At 46.2% G+C, this 26,498-nt stretch overlaps 1 protein-coding gene across 1 annotated transcript in view; it reads left to right on the top strand.

The window, feature by feature from the left end:
* Window positions 1-26,498, top strand: part of LOC121005745 (zinc finger protein 729-like) — a 456,628-nt gene that overhangs the window by 49,871 nt on the left and 380,259 nt on the right. Inside the window, 2 exon segments of the mRNA XM_040438514.1 lie at window positions 14,978-15,294; window positions 15,547-15,713. Of these exon segments, the coding sequence (XP_040294448.1) occupies window positions 14,978-15,294; window positions 15,547-15,713 (484 nt within the window).

The raw sequence follows: 26,498 nt of genomic DNA, 5'->3' as shown, positions 1-26,498 counted from the left end.
TATTAGAGTAGAGCGAGCCTCCTCCTCAGAGGCCTCCCTCTCCCCGCCACGCGTGCGCACCCAGACGGGCCTCTCCTCCCCAAAGGATTCGCTCTCTGAAGGTGAATTGGCGGTTTCAGATTTGGAAATGGACTCGGCCCTGCCGTCCAAGCTAGCCTCAGCAATGGGTCAACTCATCTCTGATATTCGTGACACCTTTAAGGTGCAAGATGACCCCCCTAGCTCTGACGCAGCTAGCGTCTCCTTTATCAGACCCAGGCAGGCCTCAAAAGTCTTTCCAATCCACTCTGATTTCTCCTCCGTGGTGTCTAAGGCTTGGGCTCGCCCGGACGCCCGTTTTGTCAACCCCAAGAAGCTGGACATTTGCTATCCTTTTCCAGCCGATGTCGTGGCCACCTGGTCGTCCCCATCCAAGGTGGACCCCCCTGTGGCCCGGCTGTCAAAGAACACGGCCATCCCTGTTCCCGACGGGTCCTCTCTTCAGTCAGCGGAGGACCGTCGCATGGAGACCCTTTCCAAGGGCATTTTTGCTGCCTCCGGTTCTGCTCTCAGACCGGTTTTTGCCTCTGCTTGGGCAGGTAAAGCAGTCTCTGCTTGGGGCGCGCAGCTGGAACAGGAGTTGGACTCGGACGTCCCCATCCAGGACCTACGTTCCTTGGCCCAGCTTATTATTCGGGCCGGGAATTTTGTTTGTGAGGCCTCCCTTGATGCGGGAGCCCTTATTGCACGCTCCTCCGCCCTGGCAGTTTCCGTCAGGAGGGAGCTCTGGCTGAAGGTTTGGAAAGCGGACGCTGCCTCCAAACGTTCCTTGGCGGGGCTACCGTTTGCGGGTTCCCGCCTTTTCGGGGTCCGCCTAGACGAGCTTATTTCGGAGGCCACGGGTGGTAAAAGCACCCATCTTCCTCAACCCCAAGCCAGGGGCGCCCCCCGCGGACGCCCTAGTGCGTCTCGTTTTCGGTCCTCCCGCAGGGCCTCTGGGGCTCCCCCCACAGCTGCCGCTTCGGCTCCTCCCCAGGATAAGCGTAGGAAGCCGTTTTTTCGGGCGCAGCCCTCCTGGCGCAGGCCGCAGGCTGCCCGCACACCCGCAGCAAAGCAGTCCTCTGCCTGAAGGCGCGCCCCCACCCACCCGGGTGGGGGGCCGGCTCCTCCTTTTCAGGGACATCTGGATGGCTCACGTCTCCGACGCCTGGGCTCTCGAAATTGTGTCCTCCGGATACAAAATCGAATTTGCGTCCTTCCCTCCAGATCGGTTCTTTCGCTCCCGCCCGCCGCGGGACCCGAAAAACGCGGCTGCGTTCTCCGCGGCTGTTCAAGCCTTACTGGACAGGGGGGTGATTACCCCCGTTCCTCTAGAGGAAAGGTTCCAAGGGTTCTACTCGAACCTCTTTGTAGTTCCCAAGAAGGGAGGTTCGGTGCGGCCCATTTTGGACCTCAAAAAGCTCAACCGTTTTCTCCTCCTTCGACGGTTTCGGATGGAGTCCCTCCGTTCCGCGGTGGCTTCCCTGGAGCAGGGAGATTTCATGTCTTCCATCGATATACAGGATGCCTACCTCCATGTTCCGGTAGCCCGGTGTCACCATCGCTTCCTCCGATTCGCCGTGGGGGACCTCCACTTCCAATTTGTCGCCCTTCCCTTTGGGCTGGCAACAGCCCCCCGGGTGTTCACCAAGGTCCTGGCCCCGGTTTTGGCCTTACTCCGTTCCAGGGGTGTTTTTCTGCTACCGTACTTGGACGATATCCTCATCAAGGCTCCGTCCCTTTCTCAAGCGGTTGCCAGCGTGGATCTCACTCTAGAGACTCTGGCGAGATTCGGTTGGGTCATCAACTTCCCCAAGTCCTCCCTTCCTCCCTCCAGACAACTGGTCTTCCTGGGAATGCTTTTAGACACGGGAGCGGCGGAGGTACGTCTTCCCTCGGAAAAACGACTGATCCTCCGTCGGGCGATTCGGGGTCTCCTTGTCGACCGTCCTTCCGCTTCTGCATGCGGGTCTTGGGGCAGATGGTTGCCTGCTTCGAGGCGATCCCATTTGCGCAGTTTCACTCCCGCCCTCTCCAACGGGCGATCCTCTCCTCCTGGGACAAATCGCCGGAGTCTCTGGATCATCCCTTCCATCTATCTCCTCCGGTGCGGTCATCTCTCCGCTGGTGGTTGCAGTCCCCTCTTCTGGGCAGGTCCTTCTGCCGCTCAACTGGTTGGTGGTTACAACCGATGCCAGTCTCTTGGGCTGGGGAGGCGTGTTTCCTCCCCGATTCGTCCAGGGCATTTGGTCTCCATCGGAGTCCAAACTCTCGATCAATGTCCTGGAGCTGAGAGCGGCCCTTCTGTCTCTGCGACACTGGACTCATCTGCTGAAGGGTCATCCAGTTCGTGTGCAATCGGACAACGCCACGGCCGTGGCGTACATAAACCACCAGGGGGGCACTCGCAGCGCTGCAGCAATGCGGGAGGTCACCAGCATTCTCCGTTGGGCGGAAGCCCACGTCCCAGCCCTATCTGCAATTTTTATTCCAGGGGTGGACAATTGGGCGGCGGACTTCCTCAGTCGCACCACCGTCGACCCCGGCGAGTGGTCTCTTCACCCGGAGGTGTTCGAGGCCATTTGCCTTCGTTGGGGCATACCGGACGTGGACCTCATGGCCTCCAAATTCAATCACAAGGTCCCCGCCTATCTGTCCAGGGCCAGGGATCCGGGAGCCTGCGGAGCCGACGCCCTCGTTCTTCCTTGGCGAGGCTTCGCGCGTCCATACATATTCCCTCCCATCCCACTCCTGCCCAAGGTCCTTCGGAAGATCGCGGCGGAAGGCGTCTCGGTGATTCTGGTCACTCCGGACTGGCCCCGCCGGTCTTGGTATGCCGACCTCATGCTGCTCCTGGCAGACGCGCCCTGGCCGCTGCCCGCCAGGGAAGATCTTCTCTCTCAGGGACCAATCTTCCACCCGCGTTTAAGGTCCCTACGTTTGACGGCGTGGTTGTTGAGACCACCGTCCTGACACGTAGGGGTTTTTCTGCGGACGTCGTCCGCACCATGATCCGCGCCCGTAAGCCGTCCTCTTCTAGGATCTATTATAGGACCTGGAGGACCTATTTGGGGTTCTGTGCCGATCTGGGGATTCCTCCGCTCCGCTTTTCTCTCCCCACCGTTTTGTCCTTCCTGCAGAGCGGACTTGCCCAAGGTCTGGGCCTTAGTTCTTTGAAGGGTCAGGTGTCTGCGCTGTCCATTTTGTTTCAGCGCCCACTGGCCCCCCTTGGTCCTGTCAAGACCTTCCTTCAGGGCGTGGCTCACGCGGTTCCCCCGTACCGCCCTCCGGTACCGCCCTGGGACCTGAACCTGGTTCTCTCAGCGCTCCAGGCTTCTCCTTTTGAGCCTCTGCGGACGGTTTCCTTGCGACTTCTGTCCTGCAAGGTTATTTTCCTTGTAGCTGTCACCTCTCTTCGGAGGGTGTCCGAATTGGCTGCACTCTCCTATCTGGAACCTTTCCTAGTGTTCCACCAGGACAAGGTGGTTCTTCGTCCGGTCCCTTCCTTCCTTCCTAAGGTGGTCTCCGCCTTTCATCTGAACGAGGACATCGTTCTCCCCTCTTTGTGTCCTTCCCCTTCCCACCCGCGGGAGAGGAAGCTTCATCGCCTGGACGTTGTCAGGGCGCTCAAGGTTTACCTGGAGGTAACCAGCTCTTTCAGGCGTACTGACTCGCTCTTTGTGGTTCCGGAGGGGTCGCGCAGAGGGATGGCGGCATCCAAAGTTGCTATCGCCCGTTTTGTCAAGATGGCTGTTACTGAGGCTTATCTCGCCAAGGGCAAGGTTCCGCCCCTTGGTGTTACCGCTCACTCCACTAGAGCGGTCGGGGCTTCCTGGGCTCAGAGGAATCGGGCTTCTACGGAGCAGATTTGCAAGGCGGCCACTTGGTCCTCCTTGCACACCTTCACCAAGTTCTACAGGGTGCATACTCATGCGTCGGCTGACGCTGCCTTAGGCCGTCTGGTGTTGCAGGCGGCAGTTGATTGATGCCTCTGGTGTTGGTCTAGTTTGTTCTGGTCCCTCCCTTCTGGGACTGCTCTGGAACGTCCCATGGTTTCCAGAGGGCGAGAAAAGGAGACTTTTGTATTACTTACCAGTAAAGTCTCTTTCTCGCTCTTCCTTGGGGGACACAGCACCCGCCCTTCATTTGGGTTACAGTTGTGGTTCCGGCTTGGTTGCCCCCGTTGGGGCTCGACATTTCTTTTTCCGGTTGGTGGTTATCTTTCACTACTTGGACACGCAACTGGCAGTCTCTTCTCCAGGCTGAAGGGTATAGCTGATGGAGGAGGGGCTTACAGCTTTCACTTAGTGTCACGCCTCCTAGGGAGCAGAGCTATACCCATGGTTTCCTGTGTCCCCCAAGGAAGAGCGAGAAAGAGACTTTACTGGTAAGTAATACAAAAGTCTCCTTTTCTTGCCTAATAAATGGGGTTGGGACCATCAGTTGTGTTGAGGAGAAGTCAGGTGGATACACAGCTGATAGTCCTACTGAATAGACTGTTAGAATTTGTATTATGGCAAGAAAAAAGCAGCTAAGTAAAGAAAAACGAGTGGCCATCATTACTTTAAGAAATGAAGGTCGGTCAGTCAGTCAGTCAGCCGAAAAATTGGGAAAACTTTGAAAGTAAGGGCTATTTGACCATGAAGGAGAGTGATGGGGTGCTGCGCCAGATGACCTGGCCTCCACAGTCACCGGACCTGAACCCAATTGAGATGGTTTGGGGTGAGCTGGACCGCAGAGTGAAGGCAAAAGGGCCAACAAGTGCTAAGCATCTCTGGGAACTCCTTCAAGACTGTTGGAAGACCATTTCAGGGGACTACCTCTTGAAGCTCATCAAGAGAATGCCAATAGTGTGCAAAGCAGTAATCAAAGCAAAAGGTGGCTACTTTGAAGCACCTAGAATATGACAGATTTTCAGTTGTTTCACACTTGTTTGTTATGTATATAATTCCACATGTGTTGATTCCTTCATAGTCATGAAAATAAGGAAAACTCTTTGAATGAGAAGGTGTGTCCAAACTTTTGTTCTTGATCTGGCCAACTGTTGTGAAGGGTGTTTTCTTCACCAGGGAAAGAATTCTTCGGTCATCCACCACAGTTGTTTTCCGGGTCTTTTGGTGTTGCTGAGCTCACCGGTGCCTTCCTTCTTTTTAAGAATGTCCCAAACCGTTGTTTTGGCCACGCCTAATGTTTTTGCTATCTCTCTGATGGGTTTGTTATGTTTTTTCAGCCTAATGATGGCTTGCTTCGCTGATAGTGACAGCTCTTTGGATCTCATCTTGAAAGTTGACAGCAACAGATTCCAAATGCAAATGGCACACTTGAAATGAACTCTGGACCTTTTAACTGCTCATTGTAATTGGGATAATGAGGGAATAACACACACCTGGCCATGGAACAGATGAGAAGCCAATTATCCCATTACTTTTGGTCCCTTAACAAGTGGGAGGCACATATGCAAACTGTTGTAATTCCTACACCGTTCACCTGATTTGGATGTAAATACCCTCAAATTACAGCTGACAGTCTGCAGTTAAAGCACATCTTGTGCGTTTCATTTCAAATCCATTGTGGTGGTGTATAGAGCCAAAAATGTTATAATTGTGTCAGTGTCCCAATATTTATGGACCTGACTGTATACCATATTTTCCGCTTTATAAGAGAAGTCTGGGGGAATAGCTTTGTGTCCTATAAAGCGAATACAGCAGTATTACATGGCCGGCACATCGCAAGCCGTGCTGTGCTGCATAGGCATAGCGGCCTGCGATGTACCAGTGACATGTAAAAAGGGGCGTTATCAGGGTAAGAGCAGCCATCACATATAAAGTGTATACAGCAGCCCCTACCAGTGCTGCTTTGCTGAACTAGCAGTAATCCCTTATCTGTAAGCAGTACTCGCCATGCACGCAGCGGTCAGGCCGGCAGTGCACGTCACTTAGTCAGACAATCTCCGGCCCCGCACACTCATTAATGAATAGCGAGTACTGCTCACAGATAAGTGATTACTGCAAGTTTAGCAAAGCAGTACTGCTATGGGCTGCTGTATACATTTTATATGTAATGGCTGCTATGACTAGGGCCCAATGTTATGGGGTCAGATATAGACTGCCCTCGACTGGTGCCCCTATAACGCTGCCCTCGACAGGTGCCCCCATAACGCTGCCCTCGACAGGTGCCCCCATAACGCTGCCCTCGACAGGTGCCCCCATAACGCTGCCCTCGACAGGTGCCCCCATAACGCTGCCCTCGACAGGTGCCCCCATAACGCTGCCCTCGACAGGTGCCCCTATAACGCTGCCCTCGACAGGTGCCCCCATAACGCTGCCCTCGACAGGTGCCCCCATAACGCTGCCCTCGACAGGTGCCCCCATAACGCTGCCCTCGACAGGTGCCCCCATAACGCTGCCCTCGACAGGTGCCCCCATAACGCTGCCCTCGACAGGTGCCCCCATAAGTTTAAAATATTTTGTTTTCTTAAGACGCACCTAGGTTTTTTAGGAGGAAATTATCAGTTACGTCGTATAACGCAAAAAATACAGTAATTCTAACTCGCCAGCAGTTTTCGAAAGTTGCCCACACACTTCCATCAGGAGGTAGATTCTGTAGGTCTGTTTGTTTGCAAGCACTATCCCGTGCCAGAGGGAGAATAGTGGTTTCCTAACAACAACAACAACAACAACAACAACAACAACAAAAAAAAGATGTCCATGAGCAAACCCTCCCTACATGTTTCACCAGGGCAGTGGCTTCATCAGGGGAGTTTGGGTTGTACTCAGGGGAAGCTCAAGGACCTGCCACATTTTATTGTAATCCTGCTCCCTCCTTTTTTTTCCCCATTGGAAAAGCAGTATAGGATTATTTTCATCAGCACATAACGTCAACTCACCAGCAATTTTCTAGATGCTCAGAAGAATCCGTACATTTTAGACCCTTTGATTATGGACCCCTGGCAATGTGATCTCCAGTCTGACCACCAGTCCGAGGCTTGCTGACCTGTCAGACAGGAGATCAGTCTGTCCTGTGAACTACAAGATTACAGCATCATTTAACTGATCCCTCTTCAGAGCTCGCTCCCCACCAGCTACTCCTCCTTGTCTTCTCTATGTCCCTAAACATGCCATGCTGCTGAAAATATCATTCCTACATTATCCAATAAACTGGGAAAGCACATATTTAAACAGTAAGTCTCTGAAATGATTATCAATTGGATTCAGTAAGAATTTCACAAAAACTCCTCTGTTTAGGGGTGTAGGAAAAGAGCAAGGGGAGACCCCAGCAGTGGAGGAGGTCTTTCTCCACACCCAGGTTCTGATAGGAGTGTGTATGTGTTATCTGAACGTACCTACTTCCCCTCTCTCCTTCCCACGCTTAGGGGTGTAGAAAAGGAGTAAGGGGAGACCTCAGGAGTGGACACTCTCCACACCTATGTACGACTGCTCACTAAAGCGAGTATTCACAAAATCGAGTGCTCCTCTGCTATTTTGGAAGAATCCAGTAGGTAGCCTGCAGCCAGACCACATAGAGACCCCTAGACCTGGGACATATTGGGTAATCTAGATACCTATAGATTCACCCTAAAATACTTGTGGATCAACCTCCCCACCAGAATTTCATGTGCACTTTGAGCCACCACCTCACTCCAATATCCTATCAGGTGATGGACGTGATCTGTACACCATAACATAATAGTGACAGCGGGACCCCCATAGTTTTAATGGATCACACTTGTATTTCCTTTTAGCATAATTAGTAAAAGTTATGTTTTATCTCAATAAGGGTGACCCTGTACAGGGACTATTTTTTGGGTTATCAATCCTCTCATTCAGTTTTTGTCAAGATCCCCTCTACTGTGGAGCGCTCGTCCTCGCTACGGTCACATGGTATACCTGAGCTGCTTCAACTGTATCTATACCATGTGACCGCATGGGACTGGAAACATGTGACCATAGCAGGGACGAGCGCTCCTCGGTAGAGCCACCAACACTAGTTTAAAAATCGTCTACAGAGTCCTTGGCGACAGAGACAAAATGTATTTGGGCACGGGCAGTGGGTGACAAGTTTAGGGACTGGACCACATGATCTTTGTGCAGAATTTACGCAGGGAAGAGAACAGAACCGGTGAATGAAGTATATTAGTAAGGTAAAATGAATATAAGGCCCTTCCAATAATGTGCAATTGCTCAGCATAGCAGCAGAATGCTATTTGGGGTGCTGTGCTGGCAATAAGCCTATGTAGCAACTTGAGGTTTTGAAAAAGAAAAGCTGTAAAAAGTTATAACTATGCCCTTACACAGTCCATCTGAGTGAAAGAAAAGTTTAGTTGCTCTATAATTGTGCCTCTGTCTTTAAATTACAGCAAACACACTTGCAGTTTTGCTAGTACTGTTTAATAATCTGTGTGTACAGAACCCCTGACTTTTCATTTCTAGACCTCATAATAAAATGTTTGGAAAACGGAAGAGTACATAACGAAAGACCCATGCCTCGTCCTCCCCGAGTTATAATGTGGGTGGTAGCAGCGATATCAGTACCGGCCAGGCGTAGTATTAATAGTTGGCCACAGTTCTCCCTGGCTCATGAAAAGTTCTAAATTATTATTGAGTACAAAGAGGATGGGATTGTGGACTGGGGGAAGTATGGGGGGCATTACTATTACTGAAGAGGTATTATTAATACTGGTAACACAACCAGGGCATTATTATTGCTGGGTCCACTATAAGGGGACATTTAACTACTAGGACACCGTAGGGGGCCTTACAGGGTCTTTATAGCTATAGGGGTTTAGACGCTGTGAGTTTGTGTAGTGATCAGCGGCTGTGTACTACAACCCATTCAAACTTATTATGGGGTGGGGGCCCTATCCAAAATTTGCCCTGGGGCCCTTAGAACTTTAGCTAAGCCACTGTGTCCTTATACTATTATCTGTGATAATCAGGATGTTCTAGTGGTGATAGATAATCAGTTCTCACCTCTCCTGTGTTCTCCCCTGTCCTTATACTATATACAGTGATAAGCAGGGTGTTCTAGGGGGGTTAATCAGTTGTCCCCTGTCCCTTTATACTAGGTACAGTATCTTCATGCCTGCAGTCATCCAATAACTGGTAGATAGAACAGGAAGACAGCATTAAAGGGTTTGTTCAGGAATAAGTAACAATGGCTCAATTATGTCCATCTACCAGTAAATGTTTGCTTCCTCGCCGGCACAGGCATGGTCACCTGCTTCCAGTCATTGGCTGCAGCAGAGCAGATGATTATGCCCATTTAGAGTAGGTAAACAAGCCATACCGTCTTCACAGCCCTGGGGCGGCCAGCAAGGACAACAGGTGCCCCAACAATGTAATGTTATACACACAATGTAATGTTAGGGATGGAATATAAGGGCTATTCTCCCTGCATTGCAAACTGGTTGGAATAACGAAGCAATCAGATTGGATTTATACAGGAGACCTGCAGATATTTGGGTCAGATAACTCCTGCTGTCCGGTCATTTTTGGTCGTCTTTTTAGGTCATATAAAACCTACCACACGACTTCTCCAACCGTCTGATGACTTCTACAATATTTCTCTCACAGCTTGTGATTCCGGGTGAAGATCTGAACATTATATATGTTACAGAGACATATGTGAGGGGTGATGAGCAGAGTACAGAGGACATTCCTACAGATAACCGCCCAGGTGAGTAGTGACCACTAAGTAAAGCAGAGAAGACTCACAGATTCTACTCCTTAACTGGATGATACAATTTTATGTTACATTTTTAGGTTCTCTCTTCTGTCAGTTTTTCCAGCGTTATATTCACCAATTAAGCTAAAAATAAAGTTAAATATGGATGGAAATGTGACAGCGTTATAGGTGATATACAGTATGTATATGATACATATAGTCCATCCTCAGGAGAGGTCATTAATATCAGATCGGCGGTGGATTCAAATCCCGGCAGCCTTGTCGGTCAGATGTATGGAGAGGATACAGTGCTCTGCGCGCTCTTAGGCCTCTTCCTGGCCATGCAATGTGACGTTCATTGGTCATATGGCCTAGGTACAGATTAGTCCGATTCGAGTGAATGGGTCTGAGCTGCAATGCCAAGCATAGCTACTATTCATCAGACGGCGCTGTGCTTGGTAAGCTGTGAGGAGGCTTTGTATTAACCGGAGCTCCGGTGAGCACTGAGGCTTCCTCAGACAGCTGATTGGTGGGGGTGCAGGGACCGGACCTCTGCTGACCTCATATTGATGACCTATGCTGAGGAAAATCCTGGCGAACCCCTTTTAAGGATCTGCAAATGATAAAAAACGGAAACAAAATATGCAAAACCTCTCGCTTTATTCAGTATTGAGTATGAGAGCCACGTGCATAAATACATTCACTTACACGCCTTGGCATCCTACCAATGAGGTTACTAATGATTGTCTGAGGAATGTTCTGCCATGCTGAATGCATTTGGGCAAGGAAATCATCAAGATCTGCTGCTGGTACCTACAGTATCTCACAAAAGTCAGTCCATCCCTCATGTTTGTAAATATTTTATTCTATCTTTTCATGGGACAACCCTGAACATCTGACACTTTGATACGATGTAAAGTAGTCAGCGTACGGCTTGTATAACGGTGTAAATTTGGTGTGTCCTCAAAATAACTCAACACACAGCCACTAATGTCTAAACCGCTGGCAACAAACGTGAGTACACCCCTAAGTGAGAATGGCCAAATTGTGCCCAAAGTATCAATATTTAGTGTGGCCACCATTATTTTCCAGCACTGCCTTAACTCTCTTGGGCATGGAGTTCACTAGAGCTTCACAGGTTGCCACTTAAATCCTCTTCCACTCCTCCATGATGACAGACGTCTATTTTGAAAAGACAACCTCTGCATATGGAGCTTAGCATGTGCACTCAACTTCTTAGGTTTCACCCAGAACAGGCCTCGTCATGGTCGACCAGTCTTCTTAAACCAGTGTATGGTCTTGGCCAACGTGCTGCAGATCTGTTTTAGGGTGTTGGCAATCTTTTTATAGCCTAGGCAATCTTTATGTAGATCAACAATTCTTTTTTTAAGACCCTCAGAGATTCTGTTGCCATGAGGTGCCATGTTGAACTTCCAGTGACCAGAATGAGAGCTTGTGAGAGTGGAACCTGTCTTCTTAAACCGCTGTATGGTCTTGGACACCATGCTGCAGCTTGCAATTGCTGATTATCTGATACCCTACACCAGGTGCTTATTCACGTCCTCCTCAATGGACATCCTCCTATCCCGGACAAAAACAGAGCAGATTGTTGCTTACACTTTTTCTACCTCCCTTTTATATGTGCAAACTGAAGCATTGCCATGTTGTCTTAAAGAGGACCTTTCATGTTTATTTTTTTAATGAAGATAAATATATTTCCTTGCGGAGTACCCCCGCTGATGCTGCCACCCTGCCTGTTTTTTTTTTTTTTTAAATATTGCTCCCCGTGCCCCCCTGCAGTTTTTCTGCTCGGTATGTTAATACTCAGCATCGGTACAGGGAGGAGGAGACTCCAGGGTTTCTCAATGGGCGTCTCCTTCTCCCTGGCTGTGATGCTCTCTGCTGTGATTGGATTGTGGCACAGTCAGAGAGAAGGAGACGCCCATTGAGAAACCCTGGCGTCTACTCCTCCCTGCCTCCCTGTACCGATGCTGAGTATTAACATACTGAGCGGAAAAACTGCAGGGGGGGAAGGGGGTGTAGGAGCAATATTTGAAAAAAACAGTCAGGGTTTCAGTATCAGCAGGGGTACTCTGCAAGGAAAGGTATTTATCTACACAAAAAAAAAACATGGAAGGTCCTCTTTAAAGCTGATGAACTTGGGTGAGAGAAGCTACATAGATCCGTTGGTAATCTGCATTAGGCAGCAAGTTTCCTGCTGGATTTCTCTCCTCCATCTACAACTGGACAATGTGGTTAGTGACAATGGCAGGAACATTGTGGCTGCACTTCATTTGGGGGAAATAACACATATTCCCTGCATGGCGCACATCATAAATTTTATGGTGCATCAATTTTTTAAAAAGCAATGTGGCTTGCAGATGGTGTTGGTCATGTCCAGGGGACTGTCCAGCCATTCTTATGTGGCTAAAAAGGCCCTTCTGAATGTGAAGTGACAAAATGGTCTGCCTTTGTATCGTTTGAATTCCACCTTAGTGTTGCTATGAGCAGCGTAAAGAGATTAATGATTGAAAATGAAAAACATAAAAACAAAACATTAATTATTACTGATGGGGGCCACCCTGGGGAACATTATTACTACCTGGGGCCACTATGGGGGACATTATGTATACTGCAGGGATTGGTAATTAAATAAAAAAAGCAAATAAAAATCATCTAAATCATCCTCAAATAATGGCCGTTAAAAATGACTGCAAAACGACCAAGAAAGGGATTCAAAAAATGGTTGAAAAATGGCCATGAAAAACTGTGTGTGTTTGTTTTTTATGGCCTTTTCTTCATGTGTGACTGTAGCCTTAAGAAGTCATACAAAAAAGTCTCACCACTGAACACCAGATATTTGTCTGCTGCTGGGAAGAGCGTGATGTGCTCGGTATTACTTTTTTTTAACTTTATTCACAGTATAGGAGCTTCACTGATGTAAAGGGGACACTAAGGGACAGCACTACTGCAGGGGGCAATTAGGGGGCATAACTACTGTGTGGGGGCACTTAGGGGGCATAACTACTGTTTGGAGACCTCAAGAGGACATTCTACTGAGTGGGGGCACTTCGGGAGCATCAGTACTGTGAAGAGGGCACTAAAGGGGAATTCCACTGTGAAAGGGACACTGAGGGGAGATAACTATTGTGTGGGGCACTAAGAGGGGATTTGTCTCCTCTTGTCCAGCGCTAGTAAATGTTTTATTTATATATCTTTTAAATGACTGATTGGGTGGGGGTTGCAGGGAAGTGGCTCAAGGTGGGAGCCAGCGTTTTCTAGTTATGCCCCTCGGTCTGCTATTAGATTGTGGTCTGTTTGGCCACCACTGTTTTAGTCAATTGATACTTGAAGTTTGCGCCATGCCTTATAATTTCTGTGGATTTTTGTACACTGCTCAAAAGAATAAAGGGAACACAAAAATAACACATCCTAGATCTGAGTTAAATATTCTTCTGAAATACTTTGTTCTTTACATAGTTGAATGTGCTGACAACAAAATCACACAAAAAACAAAAATGGAAATCAAATTTTTCAACCCATGGAGGTCTAATTTTGAGTATGACTCCAAATCCAAAGTGGAAAAACACACTACAGGCTGATCCAACTTTGATGTAATGTCCTTAAAACAAGTCAAAATGAGGCTCAGTAGTGTGTGTGGCCTCCACGTGCCTGTATGACCTCCCTACAACGCCTGTGCATGCTCCTGATGAGGTCTGGGGAACGGGCGGGCCAGTCCATAGCATCAATGCCTTCGTCTTGTAGGAACTGCTGACACACTCCAGCCACATGAGGTCTAGCATTGTCTTGCATTAGGAGGAACCCAGGGCCAACCGCACCAGCATATGGTCTCACAAGGGGTCTGAGGATCTCATCTCGGTACCTAATGGCAGTCAGGCTACCTCTGGCGAGCACATGGAGGGCTGTGCGGCCCTCCAAAGAAATGCCACCCCACACCATTACTGACCCAATGCCAAACCGGTCATGCTGGAGGATGTTGCAGGCAGCAGAACGTTCTCCACGGCGTCTCCAGACTCTGTCACGTCTGTCACATGTGCTCAGTGTGAACCTGCTTTCATCTGTGCAGAGCACAGGGCGCCAGTGGCGAATTTGCCAATCTTGGTGTTCTTTGGCAAATGCCAAACGTCCTGCACGGTGTTGGGCTGTAAGCACAACCCCCACCTGTGGACGTCGGGCCCTCATGGAGTCTGTTTCTGACCTTTGAGCAGACACATGCACATTTGTGGCTTGCTGGAGGTCATTTTGCTGGGCTCTGGCAGTGCTCCTCCTGTTCCTCCTTTCACAAAGGCGGAGGTAGCGGTCCTGCTGCTGGGTTGTTGCCCTCCTACGGCCTCCTCCACGTCTCCTGATGTACTGGCCTGTCTCCTGGTAGCGCCTCCATGCTCTGGACACTACGCTGACAGACACAGCAAACCTTCTTGCCACAGCTCGCATTGATGTGCCATCCTGGATAAGCTGCACTACCTGAGCCACTTGTGTGGGTTGTAGACTTCGTCTCATGCTACCACTAGTGTGAAAGCACCGCCAGCATTCAAAAGTGACCAAAACATCAGCGAGGAAGCATAGGAACTGAGAAGTGGTCTGTGTTCACCACCTGCAGAACCACTCCTTTATTGGGGGTGTCTTGCTAATTGCCTATAATTTCCACCTGTTGTCTATCCCATTTGCACAACAGCATGTGAAATTGATTGTCACTCAGTGTTGCTTCCTAAGTGGACAGTTTGATTTCACAGAAGTGTGATTGACTTGGAGTTACATTGTGTTGTTTAAGTGTTCCCTTTATTTTTTTGAGCAGTGTATTTAATTGGAAAAGTTATAAAACTTTAATACTATTTTAATGTTATTCATCAATAATAAAATGTATTTTATTCTTGGCAGATGACTGTACCAGGAACTCAGAGAAACATCTGGTATCTTCAGAGTTTGAAGTAGATGATTGTGATATCACACGAGATATATTTGAAGAGCATGCCAATATGCAAGATATACCCCCATCCAATCACAGCAACAATGCATCATTTGATTCTTTTAAACAGGTCCGATTTTCTGATTCATCACAGACTGTAACACAAAATAAAAGTCACAGAAGAGGTGCTAAACATCAAACAGCTCATGTAACAGGAAAGACATTTTTATGTTCAGAATGTGAAAAATGTTTTAGATGTAAATCAGCTCTTGCTGTACATCTGAGAATTCACTCAGGGGAGAAGCCATTTTCATGTTCAGAATGTGGGAAATGTTTTAGATGTAAATCAGCTCTTGTTGTACATCTGAGAATTCACTCAGGGGAGAAGCCATTTTCATGTTCAGAATGTGGGAAATGTTTCAAGTGTAAACGGCATCTTGTTATACATCAAAGAATTCACACAGGGGAAAAGCCATTTTCATGTACAGAATGTGGTAGATGTTTTAGGCATGAATCAGCTCTTGTTACACATCAGAGAATTCACACAGGAGAGAAGCCATTTTCATGTTCAGAATGTGGTAGATGTTTTAAGCATAAATCATATCTTGTTATACATCAGAGAATTCACACAGGAGAGAAGCCATTTTCATGTTCAGAATGTGGTAGATGTTTTAACCGTAAATCATGTCTTGATAACCATCAGAGAAATCACACAGGGGAAAACCCATTTTCATGTTCAGAATGTGGTAGATGTTTTAACCTTAAATCAGAACTTGTTATACATCAGAGAAATCACACAGGAGAGAAACCATTTTCATGTTCAGAATGTGGGAAATGTTTTAACCGTAAATCAGATCTTCATGTACATCAGAAAATTCACACAGGGGAGAAGCCATTTCCATGTTCAGAATGTGGGAAATGTTTTAACAATAATAAAGATCTTGTTATACATCAGAGAATTCACACAGGAGAGAAGCCATTTCCATGTTCAGAATGTGGGAAATGTTTTAACCGGAAATCAGTACTTGTTATACATCAGAGAATTCACACAGGAGAGAAGCCATTTCCATGTTCAGAATGTGGGAAATGTTTTAACCAGAAATCAGTACTTGTTATACATCAGAGAATTCACACAGGAGAGAAGCCATTTTCATGTTCAGAATGTGATATGTGTTTTAACGAAAAATCATCTCTTGTTAAACATAAAAAAAAACACATATAAGAGAAGCCATCTTCATGCTTAGCCCGTTAGTGACCTCCCTTAAGTGTTTTTATGGTGGTCACTAACTGGCTTTATAACTTCAGTTGCTCCTTTTTACAGGGAGATAAAACAGCGCCTTGCTTTCAGTTACCAGAGGTAGCTGAGGGCTTGGAGCGATGATTGGGAGCGATGTGAGAGCTCACTAAACAAACATAGTTTCCTATATTGAATGACTATTGGTAATCAAAGGACAGATCCAGTTAAAAGTGAAGCTAAGGTTTTTTTTTTTTTAGACATCTCCTCTACACACAATTGTATAGTGAGAGAAAATTAAAAAAAACTCTATTTTTCTAGGTACCACCCTGCCTGTGATTGGTATGGGGACCCTCCATCCCTGTAAAACTGCAAATACAGGGGCCTATATGTGAGAGTATAAAAATAGAGCTGGATTCCCACAAGATCTGGTGTCCAGACATGTGGAAAAAGAGGGCGTCATTCACAAAACGCGAGTGTGAAAGTAGCCTTATAATAAACTCCTTTTAGTGTTTTTTATTATTGTTTTTTCTCCATGTATTTCTAATCATATATTTATGTCCCTTACTTATATCTTCTCGGACTGTGGGCTTTAAACAGGACTTTACATACAGGCAGACCCCTCCCCCTCTCCGGTTTTGACGATCCTTTCTAATCAGACTGTCCCCCTGTACATTATCCGCCCAGTCATAGCTATCATCCAGCCATGTCTCAGTTATTCCCACTATGTCATAGTCCTCCTCACACATCACTAATTCCAGTTCACCAGTTTTATTAGTCAGGCTTCTGGCATTAGTATACATACATTTGAGAGGTTTATGTATATTTTTTACCCTACACCTTTCCTTCTGAACTGTTCTACTACCTCCTTCCATTCCTCCCCCAGTTCTATTACCTTGCCCCAGGTCTCTATCTCCCCCTGCTATAACGTAATTACCCTCCAGCCCTAGTTTAAACACTCCTCCAACCTTCTAGCCATTTTCTCCCCCAAAATAGCTGCCCCTTCCCTATTGAGGTGCAGCCCATACCTACGATAGAGCCTGTAGCCGACAGAGAAGTCTGCCCAGTTCTCCAGGAACCCAAACCCCTCCTTCCTACACCAGTTCTTGATCCACTTGTTAATCTCCCGCTGCCTTTCTTGTGTGGCTCGTGGTACAGGTAGTATTTTGGAAAACACTACGTTTGAGGTCCTTGCCCTAAGCTTGTGACCTAAATCCATAAAATAATTTTTAAGGACACTCCACCTACCTCTGAGCGTAAGACAGCACAGGGGTAGTAATAGAGAGAGGGGCTACCACTGATGAGAGTAAGCCTGTCTGCGTGACACATCGTGAATCTATGGGAGTAGTGTATCTTTCAACCATACCTGGTGAAGCACAAAACCAGGGCCTGATATAAAAGGATAACAATCTGCCTATTCCAGCCCCGGTCTGTTCGACCCCTATAAGTATTTGTAACATTAAAAAAACTGTCATCTGTGGTCTTACTGGGCACATTTCATCAGTAATGTTCAAGTTCTCCCAAAAAGTGACCCAGGCTAGGATTGCCTCATTACAAAGAAGCCATTACTCGTCTTCCTAGAGAAATATCCTTTTAATCTACACATCCTGACCAAAATGTACCTGTAGATAAATGCAACACTAGGGGTCCCCGCCACCGCTGTATTTGTAGAAGTCATGTGGTTCGCTCATCTCACATGATTTTACACTTGGGTGAATCCTTGATTATTTTTTATTGTATGTCCCACCATCTCTGTATTGTTTAGTTTTATAATTGAAGATGACATGATATAAAATATATACATTGGATATGTTGCATTTGTGACCATTTTGAGTTAAGAGTTTGTGTGTTAACCCTTGCTACATCTGTACTTCTAGAAGTAATAACGATAGCTCGGATGGGGGGGGGGGTAGTGATCCTTTACTGTTCTTATGGATGGTTTTGGACGCTGCCCCTTAATATATTCTGTCGGTGATTGCTTGTTTTGTGCACATAGTGGTTTCTACCTTGCCAGGCAGGGCCGTTATGCCGCACAAGCTTCACTTGCCACATGTGGATGCCTCAGTTATAAAGAAAATTGAAAAATAAAAATGCGTAAATGTCCCACCTGCCAAAATGTGTTTTGTGATATATTTTGATACTTTTAAAATACAAGTGAGAATAAAGAAGAAACGCAGTCCACACCGGCCGAAACCGTCAGCATAGTCGGCCTTTTCACATGAAACTAATTTTTTTTAATTAAAATAACCAAAACAGGGAACTAATATTAAACATTTATTTTGGTGTCAATTTGCATATTTAAAGAATAAGCAGCTGAAATAAAACGACTTTTTCCTCCAAATAAAACTAAAAGGCCCCTTTCACACGAGCGAGTATTCCGCGCGGATGCGATGCGGGAGGTGAACGCATTGCACCCGCACTGAATACCGACCCATTCATTTCTATGGGGCTGTGCACACGAGCTGTGATTTTCACGCATCACTTTTGCGTTGCGTGAAAATCGCAGCATGCTCCTCTTTGTGCGTTTTTCACGTAACGCAGGCCCCATAGAAATGAATGGGGTTGCGTGAAAATCGCAAGCATCCGCAAGCAAGTGCGGATGCGGTGCGATTTTCACGCACGGTTGCTAGGAGACAATCGGGATGGAGACCCGATCATTATTATTTTCCCTTATAACATGGTTATAAGGGAAAATAATAGCATTCTGAATACAGAATGCATAGTAAAATAGTGCTGGAGGGGTTAATAATAAATAAAAAATCATTTAACTCACCTTAATCCACTTGCTCGCGTAGCCGGCATCTCCGTCTGTCTCTTTTACTGTACAGGACCTGTGGTGAGCATTAACTATAGTTCAAGGACCTGGGATGACGTCACTCCGGTCATCACATGGTACGTCACATGATCTTTTACCATGGTGATTCACCATGGTAAAAGATCATGTGACGTACCATGTGATGACCGGAGTGACGTCATCCCAGGTCCTTGAACTATAGTTAATGCTCACCACAGGTCCTGTACAGTAAAAGAGACGGACGGAGATGCCGGCTACGCGAGCAAGTGGATTAAGGTGAGTTAAATGATTTTTTTATTTATTTTTAACCCCTCCAGCACTATTTTACTATGCATTCTGTAATCAGAATGCTATTATTTTCCCTTTATAACCATGTCATAAGGGAAAATTAATACTATTTACAGAACACCGATCCCAAGCCCGAACTTCTGTGAAGAAGTTCGGGTTTGGGTACCAAACACGCGTGATTTTTCTCACGCGAGTGCAAAACGCATTACAATGTTTTGTTACTCACGCGGAAAAATTGCGGGTGTTCCCGCAACGCACCCGCACATTTTCCCGCAACACCCGTGTGAAAGAGGCCAAAGAGATTTGAAAAAATCTCTAAAAACATATTAATATAGAACCCCCTATGTGACATGTATAAACAATAGCAAAAATTTGGCGGGTTGCACAAGAAGTAAAAATGATGCTTGGACCATTAAACCGCCCCATGCTGTAAATGACAATAATGCGTATGTCATTAAAGGGGTTTTCCAGTAATGTGATCTCGATGGCCTGTTGTCAGGATAGGCCATCAGTATCAGATTGGTGGGGGGGGGGGGGGGGGGGGGGTCCTGACACCTGGCACCTGGCACCCCACCAATCAGCTGGTCTACAGTAGCTCTGGCACCAGAACTCCACAGATCCATCCTGTGCCTTGGACAGAGGTGGTGACCAATCTCTTCAGTTAAAGCAGCTCCGACATAACCGGATCCATCCACTACACCATGTAGGAAAAGTTTTTGAAATTTATATCATTTTAAGGGATAACAAAGTGATTTTTGTAAAGACTGTTGACTTGGGTAATAAAGCACAACTGCAGAGAACATCTGGGTCAACACTCAACAGTTTATAGAACATCCTGCCTCATCATCCTGTCATATTCTATAGAAACCTCCTGTCACATGTTCTATGCAAAGTATCGACTAACCTGCCTAGTTATAGAGATTATTATTATGTAGCTTAAGCCAGTTTCACACTAGCGTTAAAGTTTTTCGGTATTGAGTTCCGTCATAGGGGCTCAATGCCGGAAAAAAGCGCTTCAGTTTTGTCCCCATTCATTGTAAATGGGGACAAAACTGAACTGAAGGAAACGGAATGCTCCAAAATGTATTCCGTTTCGTTCCCAGACCGGAGATAAAACCGCAGCGTCCTGCGGCTTTCTTTCCTTTCTGGGTTGCGGAGCAAAATGGATCCGTCACGACCCCCAATGCAAGTCAATGGGGACTGATCACAATCTGCCACAATAGAAAACGGATCCGTCCTCCATTGACTTTCAATGGAGTTCAAAACAGATCCGTTTTGGCAAAGTTAAATAAATGTTAAAGATAATACAACTGGATCAGTTAACAACGGATGCAGACGGTTGTATTATCGGTAATGGAAACGTTTTTGCTGAACCCTGCCGGATCCAGAAACGCTAGTGTGAAAGTAGCCTTACCTCTTTATTGCTTACATAAGGAACGTTATATAAAGCCTGGACTCCTAGTATAATCAGACACCATTGCCGACTGCCTTAATGAATACTTCTGTTCAGTTTTTACAAAAGAAAAAGGAGAAGGACCTCCACTAGAAAGAATGACTATTAAATCGTTTGATGCATGTATCTTTACAGAGGAAGATGTTCTAAGTTTGCTGTCTAAGGTGAAGACAGATAAGTCACAGGGGCCTGATGAGATACACCCAAAATTATTAAAAGAGCTTAGTGGTGAGCTGGCAAAACCGTTAACAGATTTATTTAACCAATCATTAGTAACAGGAGTCGTCCCGGAAGATTGGAAATTGGCAAATGTTGTGCCCATTCACAAGAAAGGTAGTAGGGAGGAATCGAGCAACTATAGACCAGTGAGTCTGACATCAATAGTAGGCAAATTAATGGAAACCCTATTAAAGGATAGGATTGTGGAACATCTAAAATCCCATGGATTGCAAGATGAAAAACAACATGGGTTTACTTCAGGGAGATCATGTCAAACAAATCTTATAGATTTTTTTTGACTGGGTGAATAAAATAATAGACGGTGGAGGTGCAGTAGACATCGCATATCTAGATTTTAGTAAGGCTTTTGACACTGTCCCACATAGAAGACTTATCAATAAACTGCAGTCATTGAGCATGGACTCCCATATTGTTGAGTGGATTAGGCAGTGGCTGAGTGACAGACAACAGAGGGTTGTAGTCAATGGAGAACATTCAAAACAAGGTAATGTTACCAGTGGGGTTCCACAGGGATCTGTACTGGGACCGATTTTGTTTAATATCTTCATAAGTGATATTGCAAAAGGCCTCGCTGGTAAGGTTTGTCTTTTTGCTGATGACACAAAGATATGTAACAGGGTTGATGTTCCTGGAGGGAAACGCCAAATGGAAAAGGATTTAGGAAAACTAGAAGAATGGTCAGAACTCTGGAAACTGAAATTTAATGTGGATAAGTGCAAGATAATGCACCTGGGGCGTAAAAACCCAAGGGCAGAATATAGAATATTTGACACAGTCCTGACCTCAGTATCTGAGGAAAGGGATTTAGGAGTAATTATTTCAGAAGACTTAAAGGTGGGAAGACAATGTAATAGAGCAGCACGAAATGCCAGCAGAATGCTTGGATGTATAGGGAGAGGTATAAGCAGTAGAAAGAGTGAAGTGCTTATGCCGCTGTACAGAACACTGGTGAGACCTCACTTGGAGTATTGTGCGCAGTACTGGAGGCCATATCTCCAGAAGGATATAGATACTCTAGAGAGAGTTCAGAGAAGAGCTACTAAACTAGTACATGGATTGCAGGATAAAACTTACCAGGAAAGGTTAAAGGACCTTAATATGTATAGCTTGGAAGAAAGAAGAGACAGAGGGGATATGATAGAAACTTTTAAATACATAAAGGGAATCAACTCGGTAAAGGAAGAGAGCATATTTAAAAGAAGAAAAACTACCACAAGAGGACACAGTTTTAAATTAGAGGGGCAAAGGTTTAAAAGTAATATAAGGAAGTATTACTTTACTGAGAGAGTAGTGGATGCATGGAATAGCCTTCCTGCAGAAGTGGTAGCTGCAAATACAGTGAAGGGGTTTAAGCATGCATGGGATAGGCATAAGGCCATCCTTCATATAAGATAGGGCCGGGGGCTATCCATAGTATTCAGTATATTGGGCAGACTAGATGGGCCAAATGGTTCTTATCTGCCGACACATTCTATGTTTCTATGTTTCTATTGTATCGTGTGTTATCTGGTTGTCTTACTGTCAGCAGGAAATAAAGATATGTGCTAGCGGCCATCTAGCATCCCATGTCCTCAGCTCTATACACAAAATCCCGGTGACCGGTTCCCTTTAAAGAGGACCTTTCACCAGAATCAAGTATGTAAACTGACTATACAGCCATGTAGAGAGGCGCCCAGGGATCCCCCTGCACTTACTCTTATCCTCGGGCGCCGCTCCGTTCGCCCGGTATAGCCTCCGGTATAGTCATAGTTAGGCTCCACCCAGGGGAACCTGCCGGCGTCTCTTTCTCCTATGCTGTAGCGCTGGCCAATCGCAGCGCTCAGCTCATAGCTATTGGCCAGCGCTACAGCATAGGAGAAAGAGACGCCGGCAGGTTCCCCTGGGTGGAGCCTAACTATGACTATACCGGAGGCTATAACCGGAGAACGGAGCGGCGCCTGAGGATAAGAGTAAGCGCAGGGGGATCCCTGGGCGCCGCTCTACATGGCTGTATAGTCAGTTTACATACTTGATTCTGGTGAAAGGTCTTCTTTAAGTGTTTTTGCATGGCAAGACCACGTACTGTTATATCATATATATATTCTTTGTAAAGGGGGAATATTACTCACTAATATTTATGCAAATATCGATAATTAATATTCATAAATGGGAACAGTCTATTGATGACTCCGCCCATTTATACCTTTATATAACAATAACACAATACCTTCGCTATGCTTTACACTGATCGCTACGCTATCTGCATGCGCCTTACTAACTAACTATCGCCAATAACTACACGTTACACAGATAGTTACAAGTAACACAGTATTTATTACTTACAATACACTACGCACGCAATACACTAACAATACAGCACTAAATATACAATCCTAAACTACACTACACATTCCCAATTCCACCCATCAACTAACTATACAGTTCACACATACAAGTAATATTAACAACCCACCCATCTCGTCCTATACTATCCCTATGGGGTACGTCGAGGGTTAACGGTGGCCTTAAAGGGGTGTAAGCCGACCACAAAGACAAAGGGTTAACAATGGGGATAATATCAGAACTGTACAGCAATACAAGGGTTAAATACCCTGCAAGTGTACAGTGAGGGGGCGGTGTGTGGCAGGGTTTAAGCAGGGGTTACCACCAGGGGTTAATCAGGGTAGGGAAAGGGTGTATCAGGGGTTTCAGGGGCAAGGGTCAGATCATGGGCCAGGGTGCACAGTAGGCAGGGACCAGGGTCCATCAGGGGTTACCAGCACCCAGGGGATGCAGGGGTAGGGGTAACCCAGGGGTTAATCAGGGCCACCAGGGTAAACGTTAGGGGTGATAATTACCAGGGGTAAAGGGTTAGGTGGTGTAAGGGTTAGGGGATCAGGGATATACTTAATCCTTCCAGAGTTAGTAGGCCGGCCTTCTCCAGGTGCTCGTCATGGAGCTGCTCTCTCCCATGTGTCTCTGATTCTAGTCCAGTTGCAAGAGACCGCGCCTCTGCCCTGCTTGGGGCTTTATAGCCCAAAACCAGCCCCCCTCCTCCTTCCTCAGGCATGTGACATCATAGTGTGCCTTAGTCCTCCCCCCTAATCTCAAAAATGCTGGGAGTAATGGGCATGGCCATGGGGCAGAGGTGTGGAAAACAGGTTATGATGTCTCTGGTTAGAAGGCCCTCTCACAAACGGTGCCAGAGAGTCTGATTGTATGGGGCCTGAACAAAAGGGGACTAGATGCTAATCAGCTGTTATCCTACAGGCTATCAGCACAAGTTTTTCTCTAAACAACTCTGTAGATAAGAGTTGGAATTGCATATATACATATATATATCCACAGATGCTTGGGGCACATCTATAAACACATACACATACAAAACCGGGGGTATGAATGGGCAGCAATAAGCCCACATACATACTGTCATGCTGACATAAGTGTATATACATAGACACGTGTGCAAATACATACACACATATCTATATATATATATACACACACCCTCGCATATATCTGGGGCATCACATACAGGGGACATGCATATGTCCCCACTTGCCATACAGGGCCGATATATACACGGTCATAGAGGAAATATATACTAACTATAAGGGGGCACATATATATACTAATATAAGGGGGCACAGCTTCCAGGGATCACATATTTCCCATAGGGGCCACCATGAGCCCCTGGGGATCACCATGGGCAGACGTGCGCAGATGCTTGGCACATCTGCGCACATCACCCCATGATGCGGTGGTTAATGTATGCATACATATACCATACATGCCCGCACGTGTTTGCAGGCATGCATGGATATATATGCATACGTCTCAACCCTTCCTCAACATTCTTATTATAGCCAAATTTACCACCCTAACTCCTCCCACAGTTTTTACACTACATAGACAGTAATATACCGAAACGTGGAAATTGTTCCCAATTGGTGTGATATTACTTTGTGGAACGTTTCGCCGAATGGTTCACAAAAATATTTTGGTCCCATAGGAATGAATGGCGGAATTTTCTAAACTAGAGTGGGAGCTGAAAAATCAGGACATGATTTCTAAACTGCCACCAGACACAAACCTACACAAATCGGCTGCTAATGTTTTTATAAATGTATGTTTTAATGTAACTGTGAAGCACTTTGGGCAACAATAGAGATGGCCTTGCGGTTCGCGGCAAACTTTACACATTCGCGGTTCGCCAAACATGCGAACATATGGCGATATTTGCCTGGCGCCATATTCTTTTACATTGTGAAGAACTTTGACCCATGACACATCCATCAGGTGGTACAGGACAGCCAATTGAGACGTTTCAGCACATGGACATACCCCCTACCTTATAAATAAACCTGATCTGGCCGCCATTTTACATTCTGTCTATTGCCAGTGTAGGGAGAGGTTGCTGTGTGGAGCAGGGACAGGCTGTTAGGGACACCAAACGCCTGCTAATAGGGCCACAAAAGTCCTTTTAAGGACTGGTATAGGTGTGCTATTGATTGGTGTGCAGTACAGAGGGGTGTAATACACTTATAATATACTTTCTAATATAGAAAGCATATTATAGTGGATTTGTATAGTGCAGCATCGTGACTGGGGATCGGTTCTGCAGCGATACTACAACTACAAAGAGTGACGAGCGCAATTAGAGAAAAGTATTATAACTGGTGTGATAGACCAGTGGCCCCCAAAACCACATATAGAAGCGGGGTGTCATCTAAGAATATACTACTCTAATAGTGTATGTGTGAGCTGCAGAAATGTATCCGCTTTCACTGCGTTACCTCTGCTACACACAGTGAGAAAATTTTAAAGGAACACATTTTTATAACTGGTGTGATAGACCAGTGGCCCCCAAAACCACATATAGAAGTGGGGTGTTATCTAAGAATATACTAATCTAATAGTGTATCTGCTTAGTTTCATGTTAGGCTACTTTCACACTAGCGTTCAGGTGTCCGCTTGTGAGTTCCGTTTGAAGGGGCTCACAAGCGGCCCCGAACGCATCCGTACTGCCCTAATGCATTCTGAGTGGACGCGGATCCGCTCAGAATGCATCAGTCTGGCAGCGTTCAGCCTCCGCTCCGCTCAGCAATCTTGCAGCGTTCGGGTGTCCGCCTGGCCGTGCGGAGGCAAACGGATCCGTCCAGACTTACAATGTTAGGCCTCATGCACATGACCGTTGTGTGCATCAGCGGCCGTTGTTCCGTTTTCCGGTTTTTTTCGCGGACCCATTGACTTTCAATGGGTCCGTGGAAAAATCGTAAAATGAACAGTTTGGCTTCCGCGTCCGTGATCCGTTTTTCCAGTCCGTGAAAAAAATATGACCTGTCCTATTTTTTTCACTGACAACAGTTCCCGGACCCATTCAAGTCAATGGGTCCGTGAAAAATCACGGATGCACACAAGATAGTCATCCGCATCCGTGATCCGTGTCCGTTTTTCCTATAATTTTCAATGCAAACTTGACGTATTTTTTTTTTTCACTTTTCATGTCCGTGGATCCTCCAAAAATCAAGGAAGACCCACGGAAGAAAAAACGGTCACGGAACAACGGAAATCCGTTTTGCGGACTGCAAAAAAAAACGGTCGTGTGCATGAGGCCTAAGTCAATGGGGACGGATCCGTTTGAAGATGACACAATATGGCTCAATTTTCAAACGGATCCGTCCCCCATTGACTTTCAATGTAAAGTCTGGACGGATCCGTCTGAAGCTACTTTCACACTTAGAATTTTTTCTACTATACACTGCGTGCAGAATTATTAGGCAAATGAGTATTTTGACCACATCATCCTCTTTATGCATGTTGTCTTACTCCAAGCTGTATAGGCTCGAAAGCCTACTACCAATTAAGCATATTAGGTGATGTGCATCTCTGTAATGAGAAG

The sequence above is a fragment of the Bufo bufo genome, chromosome 6 (assembly GCF_905171765.1).
Source record: "Bufo bufo chromosome 6, aBufBuf1.1, whole genome shotgun sequence".
Classification (NCBI taxonomy): domain Eukaryota; kingdom Metazoa; phylum Chordata; class Amphibia; order Anura; family Bufonidae; genus Bufo; species Bufo bufo.
Note: the sequence above shows the minus strand (reverse complement) of the source record. Positions and strands in the feature narration are given on the sequence as shown.